Raw genomic sequence first — 26,236 nt, forward strand, 5'->3', positions numbered from 1 at the left:
GTTATTTTTTCTCTTGTAGGTGACGACCACTGGCAGAGCGAGCTACTATGTGTCCTATCAAAGAGAAGCTTTTATACGCATCAAACTGCCAAAATACTCCTTGCCAAAGGTAAGAGACTGCTTTAAGTCCCTATTAAATCAAAACCGACATTTCTTGTCTACTGCAATGTTTATTATAAATGATTTATCCATTCTCATTAAGGTCTGAATAAAGTAGATGGGACATTTTAACTGTTAAATAAATAATAAATTATTTTATTCTAGTGCAAAAATTTCTTTAAAACTAATATTTCGACTAAAGCCATTTAATAATTTAAAAAAAAAAAATTTAATAAAATCAAAGTTTGTTTTGACATAATATATTTGTTCACAGATACATAAAACCAAAAATATTTTGTTTTAAAGATAAGTGTATATATTATTTGTAAAATATATTAACTATATTAGGTACACCTTACTATACAAGTGTGGTCTTTTGCTGCTGTAGCCTTACTTTGCTACCGTTGCCTTTCTATCAGTTATAACTAGTCTGGTCATTCTCCTCTGACCTCTGGTATCAATAAGACAATTGTCCAGACCATTCTCTGTAAACCCTAGAGATGGTTGTGCGTGAAAATCCCAGTAGATCAGCAGTTTCTGAAACACTCAGACCACTCAGGAGCACTGTCCAAATGTGGCGGCCGTATTGTCGCATACTCAGGGTGATGTATGCGATATCTAGTGTATATGTCTATGATCCGCCTACATGTGTTGACATACTGTATGGTGCAGTAGCCAGTCAGGGCACCCTGATTTCGAATCCTGACTCAAGGACATTTCCCTACCCTACCCTCCTCTCTCTCTCCAACTTTGCTTCCTGTCTCAATACTGTCCTATCTAATAAAGGTAAAAGGCCAAACATAAATCCTACAAAAAATAAATAAATTAGTTGTAGTACTGACACCTACTGGTGTGGATGAATGATCACGCAAACATAAAGCTACCAACTAGTTACCAAATCCAAGCACATTTCCTATGTTCCACACGGCAAAATCTAATTCCGTCTGGCTTGTTCTGGTCATTCGGGTATACATTAAAACACATGTTCATCTAAGCCCTGCGCAAACATGTAATCCTGTAGATCAAGGCTGCTGAAAACCACAGGGGTCTGTACTAATGACTTCTCCTTTTTCTGTCTTTCTTCCCCCTTGCTGTCTTCTCTCCTGTCCTTTTCTCGTTTCGGCTTCCTAGGACATGCATATCGTGAGCACAGATCAAGGTCAGGTTTTCACCGCCGTCCAGGAGTGGAACCAGAACGACACCTACAACCTGTACATATCGGACTCGCGTGGGATTTACTTCACCCTAGCCTTGGAGAACGTCAGGACCAGCCGCGGCCTCGGAGGAAACAGCATGATCGACCTTTACGAGGCATAACTTCATCACTAACTTGTTAACACGCTAATGTTAGCCTTCCAGTCGACAGCTTCGCGCTAGCTTGCTCGTTACTCCTCAGGCCGCATTAGCATTCCTGTCAGACGCCGCTTCTTGAGCGTAGCCCACATTATCTTAAGCCTGAGGGAATTAGCAAGCGTAAATGAACGATAGTGGTGAAGACAGAGAGATGAATTGAGTTGTAGTCCAATGTTGTCGTTGGGGGTGTTCAGTGGGAGCTGCTAGCAGTTCGTGGAGGAACGTTTCTCTTGATCTGTCCAGATAAAAGACATCATTGTGCTGTGAAAACATACTGTAGTTTGCTACCGCTGGAAAATGTACGTTTAATCGGGTGTTGGAGTGTGGAAACAGTTTTCTGCATAGCTGGGCTCAAGCTTGCTTAAGAATTAGTAATACCTTATTGTAAAGTGTACACTACTCCAACACTATCCTTTAATGCACAGGTAGTTCCAGTCAGTTTTGATTACAGTTTGAAATAAATGCATTTCTCTCAAACATCAGTAATACCATAGCAACTCGGTGACAGTTGCCGCAGCCTTCTTTTCTGTGTAATCTCGAGGACACATGGGGATTTACCAACTTACAAATGTGCTTTATGAAGTCAACCATCCTCCCCTTTGCGTTGATTCGTGCATTTAAATGCTTTTAACTAATGGAAAGCCATTGATTATCCCTTACATATATTATAGATTAATTAACTAAAGATTAATGCTTAACAGGTGTGTTGTTCATCATTAATTCATATCAACTAATGCATTGACTAAAGTTAACTAATACAACCACATTGTAAAGTGTTAACTTTAATTATTTTGGTTCTCATAACTAATTTTTTTCTAGTTACTTTAATTTATTCCAGCTATCACAACTTAATTCTGAGAACTTATTATTTCTATTTTCTATTTTCCTTAATTTTTAGTTCTCACAACTTAATTTTAATGTCGACTGTAACTTAATTTTAATATCAACTGTAACTTAATTTTAATGTCGACTGTAACTTAATTTTAATGTCGACTGTAACTTAATTTTAATATCGACTGTAACTTAATTTTAATGTCGACTGTAACTTAATTTTAATGTCGACTGTAACTTAATTTTAATATCGACTGTAACTTAATTTTAATGTCGACTGTAACTTAATTTTAATGTCGACTGTAACTTAATTTTAATATCGACTGTAACTTAATTTTAATGTCGACTGTAACTTAATTTTAATGTCGACTGTAACTTAATTTTAATATCGACTGTAACTTAATTTTTATAGTTCTCACGTCTTAATTTTTACAGTTCTCACATCTTCATTTTTTAGTTCTCACATCGTAATTTTACTGACTACTGCAACTTATTTTTTATTTATGTTCATAACTTAATATATGAACATAATTTAATATATTATAGTTATCACTACGTAATCTTACTGTTTACTGCAACCGATTGTTTTTGTTCTTACATCTTACTTTTTATAGTTCTCACAACTTAATTTTACTATCTACTGCAACTTAATTTTTATAGTTCTCATAACTTATTTTTATAGTTCTCACAGTTTAATGTTACTATTTACTTCAACCTAATTTTGTTAGTTGTCACATCTTAAATTTTAAAGTTCTCACAACTTGATTTAATTATTTATTTAAACTTATTCAGTTCTTACATAGAATTTTTTCTAGTTCTCACAATTTAATTTTACTATTTAGCGCATCTTAATTTTTATAGTTCCCACAACTTAGTTTTCATAGTTCTTAAAACTTAATTTTGCATCTAATTGTTTTAGTGCTTACATCTTATTTTTTATTTCTCTCATAATTTAATTTTACTGTCTAGCACAACTTAATTTTTATAGTTTTTACATCTTAATTTTTATAGTTCTGGCAACATAATTTTACTTTCTATCGCAAATTATTTTTTAGGGTTCTCACAACTTAGTTTTAATATCTACAGCAGCTTATTTTAAAGATATATATATATATATATATATATATATATATATATTATAATTTTTTTTATATTCCTCACATGTTAATTTTTATAGTTCTCACAAATTATTTTACTATCTACTGCAACTTAATTTTTTAAGATCTCACATCTCAATTTTTATAGTTCCCACAACTTAATTTTACTATCTACTGCAACAACTTTTTTTTTCTCAGCTATTTTTTTGTTACTCCAACTTAAGTTTTCTAATTACCACAAATATTTTTCTAGTTACTTCAACTTAAGTTTTTTAATAACCACAACTTTTTTTGTTTTTCTTAACTTTTTTTAAATTATTGTAACTTAATATTACTAGTTTATGCAACATTTTTTTTCTAGCAATTACAATTTATTATTAATAAATAATATTTCAAGTTTTCCCAGATTCATTTTTCCAGTTACAGCAACTTTTTTTGGGTTATCTTAACATTCAATGCAAGGACTGCACTTGACTCGATTTAAGTTAACTCAAAAAACCTTCTTTTTTTTTTTTTTTTGTATAATTTGTTGAGTGAACTTTTCTTTTTTTTTTCTTTTTTTTACAGTGCATTCACCTCCACATGATTTAAAGCAAATTTGCCAGTTGAGCTCAATTCCTCCCTGAGGACAGTCCAACATTACAATCAGAATATGCTCAACCTCAGCATATACCACATCATACTGCTTTAAAATTAGCAGCCGAGCACAAAACGTAAAGGAATGAAACAGTGGCTTCTCTTGTCCAAGCAGCTAAAAATAGGCTCCATTAGTGAGAGCAAGCAAGGATGGTTTCATTAATGCATTGGTTATGATGCGTTTCTCCTCTGCTGTGCCAAGACTGCCTCAATGCAGTGCGCCGTGCCAATCCTGAATCAGCAGTCCATCCATATCTCTAATAGATTGCAGCCTTCATTAATGCTTATTGAAAAACTGGCCTTTTCCACTGAAGCTCCAGCTGGAGGCCGTGTGGAGATACGGCTTATGACTGGACGTTTGTCATATTTATCTGCCTATTGATCAGTGAGAAGTGAGGTTGTTTTGGGTTTTATTTAGTTTTATAAGCTTTAAGATTGATAATGTGTCTTTTTGTTCTGGCAGCGCATTCACAGACATCTTTTTTGTTGGCTCTGCTTGAAGGACACACACTGCTTATTACAGAATATTGGAAACACTTGGAGTTACAGTAAATAATGACCATTCAAAGGTTTAAGGTTGCTTATATTTTTGAATGAGCTTACTGAATTATTATTATTATTTTTTTTATCTTATTATATTTTATTTTATAGAGTTTTATCAGCAAGTGAATTATTTCCCCTGTTCAGTTTATAGGGTATATAGTTTATATGGAGAACATACAGAGGTATGCAGAAGGACTTTTCATTTTCAGTTTCCTGGGTCAAATGCTTCCGGCAAACTGCATGCTGTTACAAAATCAACTCGTTTGTTTATCGACGTGTTTTCTTTAAAAATCAACAACCTTGACTGCCTGATTGATATACGATATAAAGTGGGTCTCAGTGGGTCTCTTCTTTGTACAAGAAGCATGGCATTAAATTTTATATATATATATATATATATATATATATATATATATATATATATATATATATATATATATATATATATATATATATATATATTTTTTTTTTTTTTTTTTTTCTTCTTCTTTTTTTAAATATGAAAATTTATTTTACTCCAGTATTTTCATTAGAGTTTTTGCTAGAACAACTAAAATGAATGCTGAAATCTGTTTAACTGATTATATTTTAATTACATTACAACATCAATGCTGTGAACGTAGTGAACCGACCTCTATGAAATTGGAAAAAAGTCACATTAACCGTTCACTGGAAGTTTATCAGTATGGCAAGAAACAATAACTGTGCATATACACCATTATACTTATATATTAAGTAATATAAAATATTTAAGTTATATTAAATCTATACTTTTTTTTAGTGGGTGACCAATTTCTATGTCATTTTATTTTTAGTAATTTGTGGTAAAAAAATATGTTTTAGAATTTTTATTATTTATTATGTAATTTGATATATTTTTATTTCATTAGTAAAACAAAACTGGGAAGTGAAAATTTAGTTTTATTTTATTTTTTATTTTCTAATACATTTCAGCCCAAACTGTAATATTTAATTTGATCAAATTGTTACAGATGTTGAATAAATAATAATAATAATAATAATAATAATAATAATAATAATAATAATAATAATAATAATAATAATAATAATACAGCATTGCATGTTAATTAATTTGTTTAATCAAATTAATAAAGTTGTTGATTAAATAACTAAAACAAAATAATAATAATAAAAATAATAATAATAATAAAAATAACATTAACAGCTTTTATTATTATTATTATTATTATTATTATTATTATTATTATTATTATTATTATTATTATTATTATATACAAATAAAATAATAATAATATACAATATTAAAATTATACCATTATATTATTATTCAAACAAAACAAAATGAAAATAATAAATAACACTAATAATAATAATAATAATAATAATAATAATAATTATTATTATTATTATTATTATTATTATTATTTTATTTGTATATAAACAATAAAATAATAATAATAATAATAATAATAATAATAGTAGTAATAATAATAATAATAATAATAATAATAATAATAAAATTGATCATCAGCATCCGAATAACTCACCGATGTGCGACCCGAATCTGCACCCCGAGCTGAATATAAACTTCTCTCTCCCACAACCGGCAGTACATCCGTCTTCTTCATCCCGCAGAGCATCGGAAGCTAAAGGATAATAAATAATTAGCGCTGTGACTGACAGGCCTGGCCAGCGGAGGAGGGCACCTCATTAGCCGTGTCCGTCCAATGCAGCTCCGTCACCGTGACACTGTCAAATGCAGTCCCTATTAGTGCCACTTACAGACTCGGACCCTTCGCCAGAGGCCCGCGGTTTAAGACGCAGCCCTGTCACTATTCAATATGGCTAAGTTTGGACTCGTTTCAAGCCAGGGATGAGCAGCCTGGCACTGGGTTAGATGCTTGTCAGCTGGAGAAATATGCTAGCTGGAAACTGTCAGTTAGCTTGAGCCACAGCTAGCGTTATAGTGCCGGTCAGCTTAATTAAGAGCTTGTGTTAGATGACAGGAGAGCACCGGGTCTGGATGTAGATGTTCATGTTCATGTTTGTATCGCATTTCTTGTCGCTTGTTCCCAGGTAGCAGGGATTGAAGGAATGCTAATCGCTAATAGGAAGGTGGAGAACCAGGTGAAGACGTACATCACTTATAACAAGGGCCGCGACTGGAGGCTTCTGCAGGCACCCAGTACTGACCTCGCTGGAAATCCGATTCACTGCGTGCTGGTGAGGACAATTATTTTATTTTATTTTATTTTATTTTATTTTATTTTATTTTATTTTATTTTATTTTATTTTATTTTATTTTATTTTATTTTATTTTATTTTATTTTATTTTATTTTATTTTCCATACATTAATTTAATTTAGCTTTAAATTAGCTTTATTTTAGCTTTATTTCATTTTATTATCCTTGACAACAATTTAATTAAATTTAAATATAATTAAATTAAAGTTAGTTTTAATTTAATTAGATTTTATTTGATTTTCCATAAATTTAAATGTTTGCTTTTACTTTATTTATTTTTTTCTTTTTTTTTTATATATCTTAATTTTAATTATTTTTTGTTTTAGTTATACAATTGTATTAGTGTGTGAACTATTGGATTAATTTATTAGCTTATATAATATTAACATTTAATTTATTAAATTATTTATATTTGAATTATTTTATGTTATTTTTAAAAGTTTGTAATTTCTTTCGATTGTTTTTTTACATTCAGATTATTTTTGACTTGTAAATTTATAATTAGTTTTAGTCAGTTTTACAGTATTTAGTTTTTTTTTTCTATAACCATTTATGTAAAATAATGACCTATTTAATTCTTATCAAAAATGTTTGTCTATTTATTTATTTATTTATTTATTTATTTATTAATTCATTCATTTTAGTTTTTAATTTTTAATTTTTTATTTTTTTATTATTATTTTTTTTTTTATTATTTTAAATTTTTTTGTTTCAATAATTTTTTTGGTTTATGTTTTTTATTTATTTTAATTTATTAGGTTTGCTATTTTATTACTGTGTGAACTATTGGAATATTTGGTCAGTGTGCTGATGTTGTTGTTTTTTATTTATTATATTATTAATTTATTATTATTTTTTTACTTGTTGGTAAACTTATTCCCATATTTTTACATTCAGTTTAATCATGCTTATATAATTTATTAATGTATTTTAATTATTGCTTAATTTTATGCATTATTTTATTTCATACTTTCTTTTATTAGTAGTAGTACTCTAAACTGTAATTTCGTTTGGTCAGTTTTGTTATTCTTGTTAGTTGTGCAGATAAAAAAAGTTCTATATATGAGAAACTCCATGCAAATGACAACCTTGCCATGAAAAACCGTTTCTGCGTTTTTTTTTTTTTTTTTTTTTTTTTTTTTTGTGGGCTTGTATTTAACAGTGCTTAAAAATACTCAAAAATGTCTCTTTAAGTGTTTTTATGCAATTATATTTAATATACCAAAATCATACAAGTGGCAATTTCACATCTGTCACATCCATAACAGAGACGTCACATCCATAATGAAGCTTTTTCCTCAGAAATACAAAAATGTAAAAAATCTAATTAAATCAGTCATGTTTGTTCTTTATTGATCCAACTCTCATCTTTTTGATTAGCATAGTTTCTTTTGGGTTGCGGAGTTTAATTCACAGAATTTCTACAAAAGAATTTTAATTTAATTTAATTTAATTTAATTTAATTTAATTTAATTTAATTTAATTTAATTTAATTTTTACTCATTCGTTTTCCTTCAGCTTAGTCCCTTATTTATAACAGCGAAATGAACCACCAACTATTCCAACATATGTTTTATGCAGCGGTTGCCCTTCCAGCCGCAACCCAGTACTGGGAAACATGCATTCTTTTATTTTATTTTATTTTTGGATCTATTTGAATTTTTTTTATTTTATAATATTAATGTGTATGCCAAATGTACAAAAAAATCTATTTTGTTAGTACACTCAAAAAAATTATATGTTGGCGTTAATTAACTTTTTTTTTGTCCACTGGTTCCACGTAACCGAGTTAAGTTACCTTTAAGAAAGAATATTAATTTTAGGGAACTTAAGTTAGTTACATAAAGGTAATGTAATGTTGTTTAGTTCAATCAACGTAACATTTATAATTTAGCTTTAATCAATGTAGTTATTTAAGTTCAATTATTGTAAAATTGATATTGTTATGTTTAACCAAATAAAAAAAACAGTTTCCGTTTCATAGAGTTTATTCAATAGCATTTTTACAGTTTTACACATTTTCCAGCAATAAAATGGTTATCAAAATCCAAATACTGTCTTTATCTGTATCTTCACTTATTACAATAAGTTAAAATATTAATACTTTAAAAATAATAGTAATACAAGTATGAAGTAAATTGAAAACAATAAATGATTTTTAAAATATGCTTACAAAAACATCATAAAATACACTTTTCAAAATAATACTTTTCATATATTACAAAAAACATTCAAAAATAATATTCTGCCTTCAAATGATTTATCAAAAATATACTTAGAAAAATTAAGTCTTCTTTTGTAAACTATACTGTACCTTCTTTACACTGAAAAAGCAGAGAACACTTCAGTTGTTCAAAGAAAGATTAACATTTTAAAGCAAAGTAACACGATCAGCAATACACCATAAATTAGACCAACCATCACAGAACATGCAATAGCTACACACATTCATCTCTGACACTTGCACCATTTATGCACATTTGCACCAGACACTTTCTTACAACCACTCCCTATATCTAAAAAACAAAACATTGTGCATGAAGTCTGCTTCACACAGGTGTGTGGGCTTGACAAACCACATGTAGAAGCATTCTTAATTCTTAAAATGTTTTGTATAATTAGCACATCTTGGGTGTATCGCCTCTTCTTGTTGATTTGCTGAATGTGTCCTCAATTGTAAGTCACTTTAGACAAAAGAGTCTGCTAAATGTTAATGTAACTACTGTAGATTCATAAGGTGGTGTTGCACATCAAGGTTTGCGCTTCATCATGCCCAGCATCCTAAAAAAGTCAGGTAAAAAAATAAAAATTTACCAACAGATCAAAGGTGAAAGGAGGAATTGGTTTAAGAGGAAAATACAAAATGTTTAAAAAAATAAAAATAAAATAGCTTACCATGTACTCCCTCACTTAGGGGCTTTGAGGATGCATTCACACCTTTTTTTCCACTGGTGATGTTCTAAATGACATGAAATGACAATTAGTAATTTACTAAATAATTATTAGTTACAAATACTAGTAATTTTTACTGTACATCATTTTAATGTGTGTATAGGCATCTAAAGGCATAGTACCTGGATGATCCGGTCTCCTCAGCCAGATATGGGACTTTAGAGGTTGAGCTGTAAACCTGTAAAGGGAGAAAATAGATGTGAGTGAGCAAAGATTTAAAATAATAAAATATAATAATATAAATAGCAAACTACTAAACTTAAAAATTAAAAATAAGCTTACATTAAATATGTCATCATGCTAGATGTTATCCTATTTAAGTGTCACATATGCTTGTCAAGATTTTTAACAGTTAACAGGCTTGAATACAATTAGATAATAAATAACAATGTGCCAACACCACATTTTAATTAATATTATGTAAGTTATGAAAACTGGCATTCAAACTCGACAAACTGCTTGACACTCATTTAAAATAAAGACTATCAAATCATATAAAAAATCAAATCACTTTTATTGTCACATTATCAGCAGCACGTGTGCTTTGATGAGTGAAAAGCTTAGACTATTCTAACATGACTATTCCTTACTACCAACGTTTGCAAATTTATTTTGGGGGAGTTAATATATACCAAGTATAAAATTTCACAGAAATGCAAAACAAACTATACATTTATATCTATAATGTGGAAAAGACACAGGGAACATGGCAATTTCATAGCAATACTATACACAAACACAACAGAGTATTACAAGAGAGTACATTTATGATTCAAATGTTGTCACAGCCTCAGTATAAGTACATAAAAAGTAAAAAAAATCTCACCTGTATGTCCACATTGGGGAAAGCTTTGTGCACGTTCTCAATTTGTACTGTAATCTTTATCTTTTGATTCCCATAATATGGCGCCGAGCTGAGAGTGATCATTGTGGTTTGAATCTTCTTACTTCCTGTGTTGTTTTGAAACTGCGCATGTGCAGATATTACTCCACCTATTGACCAAAATGCAGTACTACAGAAGCAACACAACTCCCTTTCATCCATGTTACATAAGCGAGCTGTTTAAATGTGAAAACTAACTTTTTCTAATTTTTTCCAACACAACACTTTTATTTTTTATACACAAACATAGGCGAGTTGTTTAATTTAAACATAGTTACATTCTTTGGACCAACTAAAGCCATAATTCATTTTTTTGAGTGTATGTGATCTAGTGCAACATTCATTCTCTAAAGGATTTGAAAAACACAACAATTGAATGCATCTGTAAAACATAATAAATAAACGAACGTATGAAAGAACGTACAAATGAATAAATTAAATAAAAATTAAATGAATAAATAAAGAGTTTACTCAAGTAATAGCTTTGTCAGTATTTGTAAATATAAAAAAAAAGTATTTTCATGACTTGAATATGCATGGATATCCCCAGGAAGCAATGAATATTTAGTATCATGTTCAGATGCGGAAAAAAAGAAAGAAGGCTGAATAAACACACACAGAAAAGCTCCAACAGTTGAAGAGGCTTGAGTTGAATGTAATAGTTCTTTCCTCTGACACTCTCATTAGCCTCCTATAATCCTTACCATTACTGACTCCAAATCCCGTCGCCTTTGCCACTGTAATAATGTCAAGCCGTCCATTGAGGGGATGAAAAGGACGATTTCTGCAGCATAGAGAGCAGATATAATTCTGCTTTTGTTGTGTTGCAAGTCCCAATAGACTTGCTTCTCTAGTCTAATGTCAAATCCCGGTCTTTTGACTGTTAATGACTGTAAAAAAGGCAATTAGCGCTCTTGGTCTCGACAGAAAGATTGTTTTATTTGTCTCTTTTATTGAATGTAGAATCCTAAGTGCGGTCAGTGTGTTATTTGAGCCTCTGTTTATCTGTTACCTATTGTTGGATAAATAGAGCCATTAGTAAGTAATAAAACATTATACCTGCCCTTAAATCTAAAAGCAAGCTAATTTAGGTGTTATTTTCAAAACAGTCTCACAGCTATTCATACATTTTTGACTTATGCTGAGTTCAGACTGCATGATTTTAGCCCCGACTTTGACTCGCTGACACGTTTCGAGAAATCACCGACAACTGCCTGAAATCACAGGCAAATCGTTGCTCATTCACGCGAGTAACAATCTCACAGTGTGAACTATCAAAGATGCGATCTGAGAGAATCGCCAATGAGTCACCGACACCCGTAAGAAATTTGGCATGCTAAATATCTGGAGCTGCCGGCGATTCAAAATCATGTTGTGTGAAATGTATTCTGACTGAAAATAACATCGGTGACTACCTATAGCAAGTGAGAGAGCAGCATCTACTAGTGGGAATGGGGAGTCGACTCCAAAAGAGTCGATTCCTTGACTCTCAATGGACCAAGTACCTGAGTCAACTCCAGGACTGGAATCGGCTCAAAGAGTCGAATCTGTTTTTTCAAATCCTCCTGAATAAAACAGTTACATGCCACAGTTATAATGGTCAATCTCGAGCATGATGAACACCGAAGGCGCCCGCTTTGAATGCGTGATCACATTATTTACACTTTTGCTTTTGAATTTCGCGACCACGACCATTCTAGGCTATTAATAGTGGTGCGGGATGAAGTTTGCTTTCATTTTCATCAAAGCACTTACACCTTTTGCATTGTGGTTTCAAAGCATTTTGGCTTGGATCTGCCTGCGATGTCAAGCTTGCTGTGTTATAAATTAAATATAGCCTGTATATGTGTGTGAATTTGGAGCAGATCGGATACGATTAGCAGATCAAAGTCTTAAATTAGCACTGTAGGTAAAATTATGATGTTATGTTAGGCTATTGGCTGCTGCTATATGCTCAATCAAAGTATTTATTTAACCAATGCATATTTCACGAATAAATAAATAAATAAATAAATAAATAAATAAATAAATATATAAATAAATAAATAAATAAATAAATAAATAAATAAATAAATAAATAAATAAATAAATAAATAAATAAAACACTAATCATAATGACAAAAGTTGCCAAGATTCAAAAATCTGACAATACATGTGCTTGTGGTTTTGTTTTGGCCCTGAACACACTTAATTTAACCTCTAATTCTTCCTTCTATTTATTATAACTACAAAAATACATCAGAATTATACCAAATGAAATTAGTTTCCAAAACAGGATTTTTAAATAAAAATCCGAGGTTTAATGTTTGAAAACTAGGTCTGACTCACTTCTTTTCCTCCGATGTATGTCGTCCCATTAACACACCGTTATTAAATTACAATAATGAACAAATTGCACAAAACAAACAGTGATATTTAAAAGTAAAGTCATGAGCTATTTAAAAGTACACTTTAAAGAAAATCACATTTACAAGAGCAAGAGCAATATGATATTTTTTCTGTCACACAGCTTACATTTTTTACTATAGGTTTGTTAATGCATGAATTATTTAAGATAAATATTTCGTGTTGGGGGTTTAATATTTAAATCAAACGAAAAAGCTAGCTATTTTGTTTATTGATCGGTTAGAGAGTAAAAAAATAAAGAAATGAACAACCGCAGATTATTTTGTCCTCTCTGCACAGTATTCAAGTATCAAACATTTATATTAAGAAGATATGTAGACCATTCTATAAAAATTTTCAAACGTTGTTTGGGCTCAATTGGGAAGTTTTTTTTTTTTTATGCTACTCATCTTTCTATTAAACATTTCGATAATAAACTGATGTTTTAACTTTCTGTGTCCAAAATTGCTATGTAATTTTCTAAGTTATTTAAATTAGACAATTAAAATATGCTGTAAACAGTGTAGGTTAATTAGTTAATTTTGGCTGGAGATGATTTACTGCTGATTTTGTCTGACCAGAGGAGAACTGCACAAATTAGCAATTGAGGCAGTAGCATTGTGTAAAGTGCGACATGAGGCAGCATGTTTAATCCTTGCACGATTGCGGAGTCGATTCCACCGACTTCAAAATCAGGAGTCGACTCCAAAAAACCCGCAACCGAACACCACTATCCACTAGTATGGATACCTCCAGGCCAGCGGGAGGTTGGGGGAGAAGTTAAAATTGCTCTTTTTCAGTTTATTTGGATCCAAGAAATGGAGGGAAAAGCTAGTGGAAATTCGGCAGGAGCGCCCAGTGCATAAAGAGAGGAAGTGTGTATGGAGCACATTCACGCATCCTACAATTATGTGATGTTCATATGCATTACTAAAAAAAAAAAGTTATTTAATCTAGTTTTGAACTGAAAGAGTGTGTTTGAGCCTTTGGCATCATCAGGAAGGCTATTCCAGAGTTTAGGAGACATATATGAGAACACTTGACCTCCTTTAGTAGACTTTGCTATTGTGGTACTACCAGAAGCCCTGAGTTTTGAGATCTTGAGTTACTTAAAAATACAAAATGCCTAAATATCTTTAAAATAGTGTTTGTCATAGACCTTAAATGGCTTATGAAGTGAAAAATGCCATTAGGAAAAGCTGAAAGACTGTAGTTATTAATGGTTAAGCCCAAAGATGTAGGTATTTTTTCTCTTATTATAATAATAAAGAAAAGTTTAGTTGAAACCTTGAAGTTCATGAAATGCAAAAAAATGCACTCTGAGAGTCAAAAAAATTCGGCAGGAGCGCCCGGTGCATAAAGAGAGGAAGTGTGTATGGAGCACATTCACGCATCCTACAATTATGTGATGTTCATATGCATTACTAAAAAAAAGTTATTTAATCTAGTTTTGAACTGAAAGAGTGTGTTTGAGCCTTTGGCATCATCAGGAAGGCTATTCCAGAGTTTAGGAGACATATATGAAAACACTTGACCTCCTTTAGTAGACTTTGCTATTCTGGTACTACCAGAAGCCCTGAGTTTTGAGATCTTGAGTTACTTAAAAATACAAAATGCCTAAATATCTTTAAAATAGTGTTTGTCATAGACCTTAAATGGCTTATGAAGTGAAAAATGCCATTAGGAAAAGCTGAAAGACTGTAGTTATTAATGGTTAAGCCCAAAGATGTAGGTATTTTTTCTCTTATTATAATAATAAAGAAAAGTTTAGTTGAAACCTTGAAGTTCATGAAATGCAAAAAAATGCACTCTGAGAGTCAAAAAAATTCGGCAGGAGCGCCCGGTGCATAAAGAGAGGAAGTGTGTATGGAGCACATTCACGCATCCTACAATTATGTGATGTTCATATGCATTACTAAAAAAAAGTTATTTAATCTAGTTTTGAACTGAAAGAGTGTGTTTGAGCCTTTGGCATCATCAGGAAGGCTATTCCAGAGTTTAGGAGACATATATGAAAACACTTGACCTCCTTTAGTAGACTTTGCTATTCTGGTACTACCAGAAGCCCTGAGTTTTGAGATCTTGAGTTATTTAAAAATACAAAATGCCTAAATATCTTTAAAATAGTGTTTGTCATAGACCTTAAATGGCTTATGAAGTGAAAAATGCCATTAGGAAAATCTGAAAGACTGTAGTTATTAATGGTTAAGCCCAAAGATGTAGGTATTTTTTCTCTTATTATAATAATAAAGAAAAGTTTAGTTGAAACCTTGAAGTTCATGAAATGCAAAAAATTCACTCCGAGAGTCAAAAAAATAAATAAATACAAACCCATGGACAACACATTGAGGTCTTAGAAAGCCAAATAATTAGTCTGTTTAAGAAAAGGAACATTATTTACAAATTATGACCATTATTCCTCTGCTTCAGCATATAACTTCCTGCTGCATAATGACATACTGTAAAATCACATATAATCTCTTCAGTTGCTGACACTGTAAAATTGTACATCCACCATTTTGAAGGTTCAATGTGTCATTGGCTGCTTCCAGTATAGACAGCTGATTATAATAGGCGCGATTTAGTTTTGACAAGCCACTGCAAACGCCAAATCGGAAAATCAGCTTCATGCATGGAAAAGTGTAATAGAGCACCACTTAAACTTGGAAAGTTGTAGAGAATTCACAACTCAAGACATCATTATGTGCGATTTCAGCACCCAGAGAGATGTTAAAAAAATGTAACCACATTCTGCATTATGTGACAATGTTTGCAAACATTTCCAAGCATGTGCTGAAACAGGTGAGATCCTTTATGTATATAATTGCACGCCTAAAAAACATTATATAAAATATTTTGTCCGCTATAATTTGTTTGTCAGGCTATTTGTTGACACTCATACTGTACACCTGCAAATCTAAAAGTAGCGCTGACATTTTGTTTTATTTTATATCACTCTTTTGATCGTGCCACATTTCACCTCTATTTCATCAAAGTGTCTTGCTTGTACAGTATTTAAATAAAAATGTTTTGTCTCGTATTTTACCTTTCCTAAAATGTCTACAATTGCTGATTGCTAGTACTCTTATTTCATGCAAAAGTTAAATTAAATTAAATTAAATTAAATTAAATCAAATTAAATTAAATTAAATTAAATTAAATTAAATTAAATTAAATTAAATTAAATTAAATTAAATTAAATTAAATTAAATTAAATTAAATTAAATTAAATTAAATTATTCTAATAACAAGTTTACTATACAATTATATTTATTTATTAATTATCTTGTGAAAACCAATACTACCTACTATTGCAATATCAGGATAAAATTTATATAACATGGATAACCAGAATGTGTGTTAAATCTCATGTTAAAATGCTGATTTAGTATTTTCACTGTGGAAAGATGTCAATAAAACTGCTTGTAAAATGCTAGAAATATTTCAACAGTTTTCAACAGAGATTTTTTCAACACATTTTTAAAACAATAGTCTTGAATATTTAAATAAAAATAATTTTAAATTAAATGAATTTAACAAATTTATTTTGTCTTTGCCACAATGACAGGTTACTATGCTTTACTATTTATTGAGCAGTTAGTTGCATAATTAATTAAAAAAAGCTGAAATTAAATTAGTTAAATTAAAACAAAATAAATAAATAAACGAGGGTGTTTAATAATAAAATAATAATAATAATATTAATAATAATAATAAACACATTAATGAATTAATAATAATAATAATAATAATAATAATAATAATAATAATAATAATAATAATAATAAAAAAATATAAAAATAAATATAAAAATAAATAAATCAACCAATTAATAAATAAATATTAATAAACAATTAATCAAAAAATAAAAATACATTAATTAATGAATTAATTAATCAATAATAATAATAATAATAATAATAATAATAATAATAATAATAATATTAATATTAATAATAATAATTATTATTATTGTTGTTATTAAATATAAAAACAATAAAATAAATAAATAAACATATTAATTAATTACTACTACTACTACTACTACTATTGCTACTACTACTACTACTACTAATAATAATAATAATAATAAATAAATAAATAAATAAATAAATAAATAAATAAACTAACTAACCAATTAAAAAACTAACAAACTATTAATAAATAAATAATATTAAACAATAAATAAACAGATTAATTAATACATACATAAATAAACGAATTAATTAACCAATAATAATAATAAGAAGAAGAAGAATTATAATAACAATAATAATAATAATAATAATAATAATAATAATAATAATAATAATAATAATAATAATAATAATAATGTCTTATTTACTAAACAATGTTTGGAATAATCCACCATTAGAACCATATTGCACAATAACTCACCTTTTAAATGTTTACATTCAAATACAAATTCCATAAATTACAAAAAGCCTCTCTCAATATAAACACACCAAAATCTACACTCTACATCTGTATTAGAACACACAGCAATGCCGCATTATTCTTCACAACAACTGTAATCTGCTAATTTCTGTTTGTGTTGTCTTGATAGCATCATGTCCTCCATCGTCCTTCACCATGATTGGTTGGCATCGCCTCCTAGATTTATCGTCTTGATTTACCTGCGCTATGTTGTTTTGTTTACACGCAGATCTTCTCCGACCGCAAGATTAACGGTATCCGGTAGGCAATAGATCACGCCGCTTTATCCAGGGTCGTGACAGTGAATTATGGGAGTTGTTTCTGTTGTTATGAATTGCGCAATATTAAGCATAAAGTCGCCTACGTTACGGCTTATTGTCTTAGACTCTCTCACGCCTGCGGGATCTATGCCGGCTTGTTTTGATTGACAGCTACATAATAGCTTTGTTGTGGCTAATGGAGGACGTGTCACTTTCTCTCTGCTCAGCCGTTTTGCTCGCTGCACCTACAACTGCAGATGTCAGAGAACCCATACCTTTCCGGATCCATCTCCACCAAGAGCTCTGCGCCGGGAGTCATCGTGGCTACAGGTACATGGCGAAAAAAAACTGTGTGGCATGTGTGGGACTGTCATGCTGTTGGGTGTGCTGGCATGTTTGTACAAGGCTACTGTAAATCATTGCTTGCCATGTCAAGCTGATCACTGAAAATATGCTTATTTGGGCAGTTTATTTATTTATTTTTATTATATATTTTTTTTCCTTAAGTGGCCTTAACCACTAGATAAAAAACAATGTGCTTATACACAATATAACTGTGATGTGTTGCACAACACTTACGATGATGTTGAAGTGGGATATGGGTAAGGTTAGGAACAGATTTGATGGTGTAGGTAGGTTTAAGGGTGGGTTAAGGTAATTAAAGGAATAAGTATACTTGTATTTGCAGAATCGTTATTAAACCATGATTACTATATAAAAGAATGTATGTGCATATTAAGTGAATTGTATCAAGTTATTTATCTAAACATAAGTACATTGAAATGAAGGCCACTTAATATAAAGTGAGGGCTATTTTTTTATTAATTAATTTATATTTGGACAGATGAATGAATGTATGGATGTATGGATGGATGGATGGATGGATGGATGAATGGATGGATGGATAGGTCAAAGGATGGGTCAATGGATGAGTAGATAGATTAGTGGACAGATGAACGGATGTATAGTTGGATCGATGGATTTATGCATGTGGATGGATTGATGGGTGGACACCTGGATAGATGGTGAATGGATGGATGTCAGATGAATGGATAAATAGATGGGCAGATGGATGGATGGGTTGGACACCTGGATGGATGGATGGATGGATAGATGAATGGGCAGATGGATGGATCAATGGCCAGATGGATAGATGAATGGATGGACGGATGGATAGATGGATGGATAGATGGATAAATAGATAGACTGGCATATGGATGTATGAATATATAGGCAAATGATTGGATGGATGGATGGATCGATGGATGGATGGATGGATGGATGGATGGATGGATGGATGGATGGATGGATGGATTGATTGATGGATCGAAGGACAGATAAATAAATGTGTTGGGTGGATAGATGGATGAGTGGACATATGGATGGACAAATGGATGGATGGGTCGATGGATGAATAGATGTATGGACCGGACTTGAATGGAGGTGTAGTTTGATGGATGGATGGATGGATGGACATGTGAGCAAATGTATAGTTGGATGGTCACATAGATAGATGGATGGATGAACGGATGTTTAGTTGGATGGATGGATGGATGGATGGATGAATGGATGGATAAATTGATGGATGGATGGATGGATGGATGGACAGACGGTTGAATGGATGGATGGCATGTGGATGGATGAGCAGATTGAGCGATGGGTCAATGGGTAAGTGGATATATGGATGGACAGATGAACGATTGTACTGTATATTTCGAAGTATGGATGGATGGACGGTGGATGGATGGGTGGCCAGCTGGATGGATGGAGGGATGGAAGGATGGGCAGATGGATGGATGGATTGGCGGAAGGACAGATAATAAATGCATAGTTGGGTGAATGTAAGAATGGACATATGAATGAACAAATGGATAGTGGGATGGTTTTTGGGTAGATAGATAGATTCGTGACTGTTTTTTTTTTTTTTTGTCTATGAACCTGCAGTGTGTCTTTTCTAAAAGACAAGAGACAAAAAAATCTTGCACAACTTGAATGTTTTTTTTTGCATCAATGTCTTTGCTACCTAAAAATAATAGACATTTCAAAAAAACACATGCTAAAATGGAAAAAATCCTTGTTTTGCTTTCTTGATCTGAAGAATTCTAAAAGTGTGTTCTCATCTCATAAAGCAGAAGTAGAAGTGGAAATGGTTCAACAAAACATGTTGAGGGGATAATATATAAGCTGTATGTTTCCAGCTGGCATGCAGCAATTCTCCACTACTCCTCTTCAGTTTTAATGATTTATTTACCATGACAACCAACAAAACAACTGAAATCTTCTGAGAACATCAATCCATACAACGTATACCAAACATCAACACAGATGTCATTCAGACTGATATGATTTAGAGTGACATTTTGATTAATAGCATGTGAAATAAATGTCAGTTATTTTTGTATCAAATGTATGTGATCATTGATGTAAAATCCTGAACTAACAAGTGCATTTTATTAACAGAAAATAAAGTTAGTTTGTACTTAAAGCAATTTTCTCAAAGCAGATTTGAATACCTAGATGGACAGATAGACAGACTAATGGAAGGATGGATGGATGTATAGAAGGAAATAAATAAAGAAAGATGGGTGGATGATGGATGAACAGGTAGACAGAGGAAAAGAAAGAAAGAACAAAAGATGGATGGATGGATAGATAGACAGGTTGATGGATGACAGATAAACAGACAGAAGGATGGATGGATGGATGGATGGATGGATGGATGGATGGATGGATGGATGGATGGATGGATGGATGGATGGATGGATGGATGGATGGAAAGAAATATGAATGGATAGATGGATAACAGATGGACAGATACATTGAAGGATGGACGGATGAAAAATAAAGAAGGGAAGGATGGATGGATGGGTGGGTGGATGATGCATGTATGATGGAAAGACAGATAGATGGGACTATGGACAGAAGGATAGACAGATGAAAAGAAGGAAAGAAGGATGGGTGGATGGAAGAAAGGAAGCAATGAATGAAGGATGGATTGATGGAAAGATAAATGAATGAATGGAAGGAAAAGAAAGATGGATGAATGGATGGATGCAATGGCGGATGGACAGGCTGATGGAAGGATGAATAGAAAGAAAGAAATGAAGATAAATGTATGATGTATGGACAGGTAGACAGAAAGAAAGAAAGAAAGAAAGAAAGAAAGAAAGAAAGAAAGAAAGAAAGAAAGAAAGAAAGAAAGAAAGAAAGAAAGAGGGGTGGTTGGATGGAAGAAAGGAAGGATGGATGGATGGATGGATGGATGGATGGATGGATGGATGGATGGAAAGAACGACATAAAGAAATAAATATTGGTGTATGATGGATGGACAGGTAGAAAGAAAGAAAGAAAGAAAGAAAGAAAGAAAGAAAGAAAGAAAGAAAGAAAGAAAGAAAGAAAGAAAGAAAGAAAGAAAGAAAGAAGGATGGATGGATGGATGGATGGATGGATGGATGGATGGATGGATGGATGGATGGATGGATGGATGGATGGATGGATGGAAAGAACGACATAAAGAAATAAATATTGGTGTATGATGGATGGACAGGTAGAAAGAAAGAAAGAAAGAAAGAAAGAAAGAAAGAAAGAAAGAAAGAAAGAAAGAAAGAAAGAAAGAAGGATGGATGGATGGATGGATGGATGGATGGATGGATAGATGGATGGATGGAAGGATAGATGAATGGACGGATGGATGGATGGATGATGGAAATACAGATACATGAAAGGATGGACAGAAGGATGGATGAATAAAAAGAAAGAAGGAAGGATGATTGGATGGAAAAAAGAAAGAAAGAAAGAAAGAAAGAAAGAAAGAAAGAAAGAAAGAAAGAAAGAAAGAAAGAAAGAAAGAAAGAAAGAAAGAAGGATGGATGGATGGATGGATGGATGGATGGATGGATGGATGGATGGAAAACAAAAATATGGATGGATGATGGAAAGACAGATCCATGGAAGGATGGACAAAAGGATGGATGGATGAAAAGAAAGAAAGATGGTTGGATGGAAGAAAGATTGATGGATGGATGGATGGATGGATGGATGGATGGATGGAAGGAAGGAAGGGAGGAAAGAATGAAGGATGGATAGATGTATGTATGGAAAGATGGGTGAATGGAAAGAAAAAGGTGGATAGATATATAGATAAATAGACAAGACAGATAGACAGATAGACAGATAGACAGATAGATAGATAGATAGATAGATAGATAGATAGATAGATAGATAGATAGATAGATAGATAGATAGATAGATAGATAGATAGATAGATAGATAGATAGATATTCATTTCCTCTATCACTCGTCCTGTAATGGGTGGTCTGGTGTCATACACTTGTCAGAAAATCCCCTCAAGTGCAATCCTTTTTGAAAAAGCCCCTGGTTTTAAATATACAGACGTTCTAAGCATGAAAAGCTCTCATTTCACCTCCCCGCAGCGAGTCTGCTGTTAAACTTGTCACTTGAAGGAAATAAACTAATTTCTCACAGGCAACTCAAAGATGTACAGTCACTTCCCCTCAGCTCAGTCTGACAGTCTGAGAGCAGGCCAACAGCAAACAGCATCACATGTATGTGTATGCATAAAACAACAACTACACAACACGAGATCAGTTTCCTCTTTCTCTTTCCCCATTTTCTTCTTCTGTGATTCAATGTCATTCTCAGAGAAATGTTCTCTTTTAGGGGTATCAATTCAGATGTCCCATTAAGTTCAGCTTTATGCACTTCTTTTTTTCCTTTTTCAATTCAGTTTTTGGTTTGATTTACTTGAAGTAAAGCAGATTTCATGAACAGTTGACGTCAGATTTATTAGCCCTCCTGAATTTTTTGCCTACTGCATATTTCCCCCCAATTTCTATTTAACAGAAAGAAGATTTTGTCAACACATTTCTAAACATAATAGTTTTAATAACTCATTTCTAATAACTGATTTCTTTCATATTTGCCATGATGACAGCATATAATATTTCACTAGATATTTTTAAGGATACTAATATTCAGCTTAAAGTGATATTTAAAAGCTCAAACGAGCAGTTGGACAGGTGTACCTAATAAAGTGGCCGGTGAGTGTAGATCTGACCACTTAAGTCAGGGGTGGCCAATCCTGTTCCTGGAGATCTACCTTCCTGCAGATTTCAGTTGCAACCCTTATCAAACACACCTGTCTGTAATTATCAAGTGGATTTCAGGTCCTAATTAATTGGTTCAGGTGGGTTTGTTTAGGGTAGGAGCTAAGCTGTACAGGAAGGTAGATCTCCAGGAACAGGATTGAGCACCCCTGGCTTAAGTGGTCAGATCTACACTCACCGGCCACTTTATTAGGTACACCTGTCCAACCGCTCGTTTACACAAATTGCTAATCAGCCAATCACATGGCAGCAGCTCAATGCATTTAGGCATGTAGACATGATCAAGACATTCAAATCAAGCATCAGAATGGAGAAGAAAGGTGATTTAAGTAAGTAGTTCTTTAAAGTCGGGGTCGCAAGACAATGAGGGGGGGTCGCTTGGTGATTTCCAAAAATCTCATATATTTTATTAATCTATTAGAATTATCATATTTTATCAATTGTTATATTTTATTTGTGACCCCTTTGGTAACTATGCTAGATTAACATCACAACAATAGCGTTAGTTGCAGCAGATTGATTTTGCAGTACAATATTAAACTTTGACACCTTTATGGCACTCCCATACATTAAAAATAAAGACCACGACTGAACAAGGAGGATGATCTCCAAGTGGCTCCAAGTCTCCAAAATTAAACCAAGTCTTGTGCTATAAACATTGTGCTCACCATTCTCGTTAAGTAAGATTAATATTAACAAAAAAAAATTATAATGATTATAAAAAATATATGGTTGTAAGACTGTTGCACTTTTTTGTGTTGCCAATATGCTTATGTTTATATAGTTCATACTAATGTGTGTGCCTTTGTATGCTCATAAGCACCTCCAAGCATAATGGGATCGGGAGTCACTGGAGTTGATATTTTAGGGGTCGCAGGCTGAAAAGTTTAAGAATCCCTGATTTAAGTGACTTTGAACGTGGCATGGTTGTTGGTGCCAGACAGGCTGATTTAAGTATTTTAGAAACTGCTCAATCAATAGGGATTTTCAAGCACAACCATCTCTAGGGTTTCCAGAGAATGGTCTGAACAAGAAAAAATATTCAGTTAGGGGCAGTTCTGTGGGTGCAAATGCCTTGTTAATGCCTGAGGTCAGAGGAGAATGGCCAGACTGGTTCCAGCTGATAGAAAGGCAACAGCAAATTAAACTAAACACTTGTTACAACCAAGGTGTGCAGAAGAGCATCTCTGAACACGTCCAACCTTGAGGTGGATGGGCTACAGTAGCACAAGACCACACCGGGTGCCACTCCTGTCACCCAAGAACAGAAAACTGAGGCTATAGCCCCTTTCACACATACAGACCTTTCCGGAAAATTACCGGCAATTTTCCGGAAAGGTTGTATGTGTGAACAGGCCCTTTTTGAAAATACCGATAAATTCGTTCTGGCTATTTTCCGGAAAGAGAAGTTGTAACATTACCGGTAATTTGCCGGAATGCTGCGCTGTGTGAATGCAGAAGGAAGATTGCCGTAATAAGCGCGTCCACGTCTAGAACGGGCTGACGTGAGACGTCTGCTTTAGCCAATCACAACAGTCAGACGCATTCACGTGCGCGCGGTTTATGAGAATAAAAACCTTTGAATATTTTTTCCAGACACCTTTAGCTGCTAGATGTTAGTCAGATAATGTTTCTATGTTCCTTCTTAATGCTGTGTAAATAATTATCGATAAAATGTTTATGATAATTCGTTGTTTGTTTACCTTCAAGCTTTGCGTGTGCCCGTGAGCGCCCATAGAGCCAGCACACACACATATCAAAGTGTTTCCCTATGTTTTCATTAGAGTTGTACTCAATACTGATCCATCCGAAGAGTTTGTAATGTAGTCAAATGTTTACAAACACAAGCGCAGCCGTTTAGAGGTCATTTCTGGTTAATGATGTCAGAATTTACCGGCATTTTGCGATGGATGTGTGAATGCTCTTTTCCGGATAATTTCCGTAACGTCCTCGCCTGTGTGAACAGCGCTTTTTAGAATATACCGGTAAAGTCGTTCCGGAAATTTTCCAGATATTTACCGGTATCACTGTGTGAAAGGGGCTTATAATTCGCTCAGGCTCACCAAAATTGGACAATCGATGACTAGAAAAACATTGCCTTGTCTGATGAGTCTCGATTTTTGCAGTGATATTCGGATGGTATTGTTGCTGACCATGTCTATCCCTTTATAACCCCAGTGTACTCATCTTCTGATGGCTACTTCCAGCAGGATAGCGCACCATGTCATAAAGCTTGAATCATCTGAGTCTGGTTTCTTGAACTTGATAATGAGTTCACTGATAATAGTTTTGACTTTGACTGTAAATGCTATTGATATTCATGAAAATTAAAGAGCACCTATGGTGAAAAATCTACTTTTCTAGCTATTTGGACAAACATGTGTATATAGTGTATAGACCATCATATTGGGGTGATATAAACACACCCAGTCCTTTTTTTTTTAATTTAATAACATAAAAACGGTGGACCAATTAGAGCGGTTTTCAGACCGACCGCAACTTTACGTAGGAGTGCGGTCCCCTCGCCCACCGAGTTGATTGACAGCTGCCACATTAACATGTTCCGGTAGTCACGTGTATATGTCAACAAGACCAGGCAGACATACGCGAATCAACCGGGAATAAAAGGTCTGTTCTGTTCGCTAGGATCAGCAATCATCATCAAATGTGATTAAGAGTAAGTTTCACATGTTTAAAGTGTTTTAAAACAGTGCAAGTGTGTAATTAATTACAGCGATTTACTTCAGCTTTACTTCATCAGTTATACAATACAATTATAATTATAATTACAATTACAATTATAAAAGAAGACTCTTCAATCCCGGTTTGTGGAAGTTAAATCAGGTTTATTTTGTACACTAGCATAACAGATATCCACACAGCACTGGAGGTTAGCCTGTATCCTGTCACATTTGAGTGCAAAAACAGTGCTAACCCTAGTAGCAAAGAATTCTGGCCCAGATTTAGCATAAAGCTGGCACAGCAGGCATTCATCCGGCACTGGCATACAGCATGTGGGCCAAACATGGCCCGGGTTTGGCAGAGGTGGCACCGTCTTTAAGGCGGCACACAAGATTTGGGCCAGATGAAAAACATAGTATTTGGCCCAGATTTAAAAATTTGAAAGTGGGCCATGTGAGTTTGGCCAGTCTTGACCCACATTTAAAATACACTAAAATCATTTTTAAGTAAAGAAAAAAAATTCTACCAATCAGGTCACTTTGAGAAAAAGCGTGCCCATAGTGTGCCTATAAAGCGCATCACTCCATGGGTTTATCAATTTTATTGCAATCGTGACACACCAACATATCTGGCCCAGTTCAGGCCCAGTTATGAGTTATTAACTTGGCTGAGACTTGGCCCAGATATGGTCCGTGTTTAGCCCTTGTCTGGAAGCCAGATTTGGT

At 32.8% G+C, this 26,236-nt stretch overlaps 1 protein-coding gene and 1 long non-coding RNA gene across 3 annotated transcripts in view; one reads left to right on the forward strand and one right to left on the reverse strand.

Moving 5' to 3' along the window:
- sorcs3a (sortilin related VPS10 domain containing receptor 3a) overlaps positions 1 to 26,236 on the forward strand; it is a 415,901-nt gene that overhangs the window by 313,765 nt on the left and 75,900 nt on the right. For both annotated transcript variants that reach the window (XR_015476924.1, XM_087237654.1), the window contains exons 8-11: positions 20 to 109; positions 1,231 to 1,410; positions 6,618 to 6,764; positions 17,930 to 18,032. Coding sequence is in view for 1 of the 2 variants with exons in the window: in XM_087237654.1 (XP_087093780.1) it covers positions 20 to 109; positions 1,231 to 1,410; positions 6,618 to 6,764; positions 17,930 to 18,032 (520 nt within the window). In the remaining variant the exon portion in view is untranslated. The remainder of the gene's footprint in view (positions 1 to 19; positions 110 to 1,230; positions 1,411 to 6,617; positions 6,765 to 17,929; positions 18,033 to 26,236) is intronic.
- LOC147847008 (uncharacterized) lies at positions 8,756 to 10,692 on the reverse strand. The gene is made up of 4 exons (XR_015476975.1): positions 10,564 to 10,692; positions 9,860 to 9,915; positions 9,681 to 9,744; positions 8,756 to 9,566 (listed from the first exon to the last, which is right to left on the reverse strand). It is a non-coding gene; the product is annotated as an uncharacterized LOC147847008 (long non-coding RNA).

Source organism: Danio rerio, chromosome 1 (assembly GCF_052040795.2).
Source record: "Danio rerio strain M-AB ecotype USA chromosome 1, GRCz13ab, whole genome shotgun sequence".
In the NCBI taxonomy this organism is placed as follows: Eukaryota; Metazoa; Chordata; class Actinopteri; order Cypriniformes; family Danionidae; genus Danio; species Danio rerio.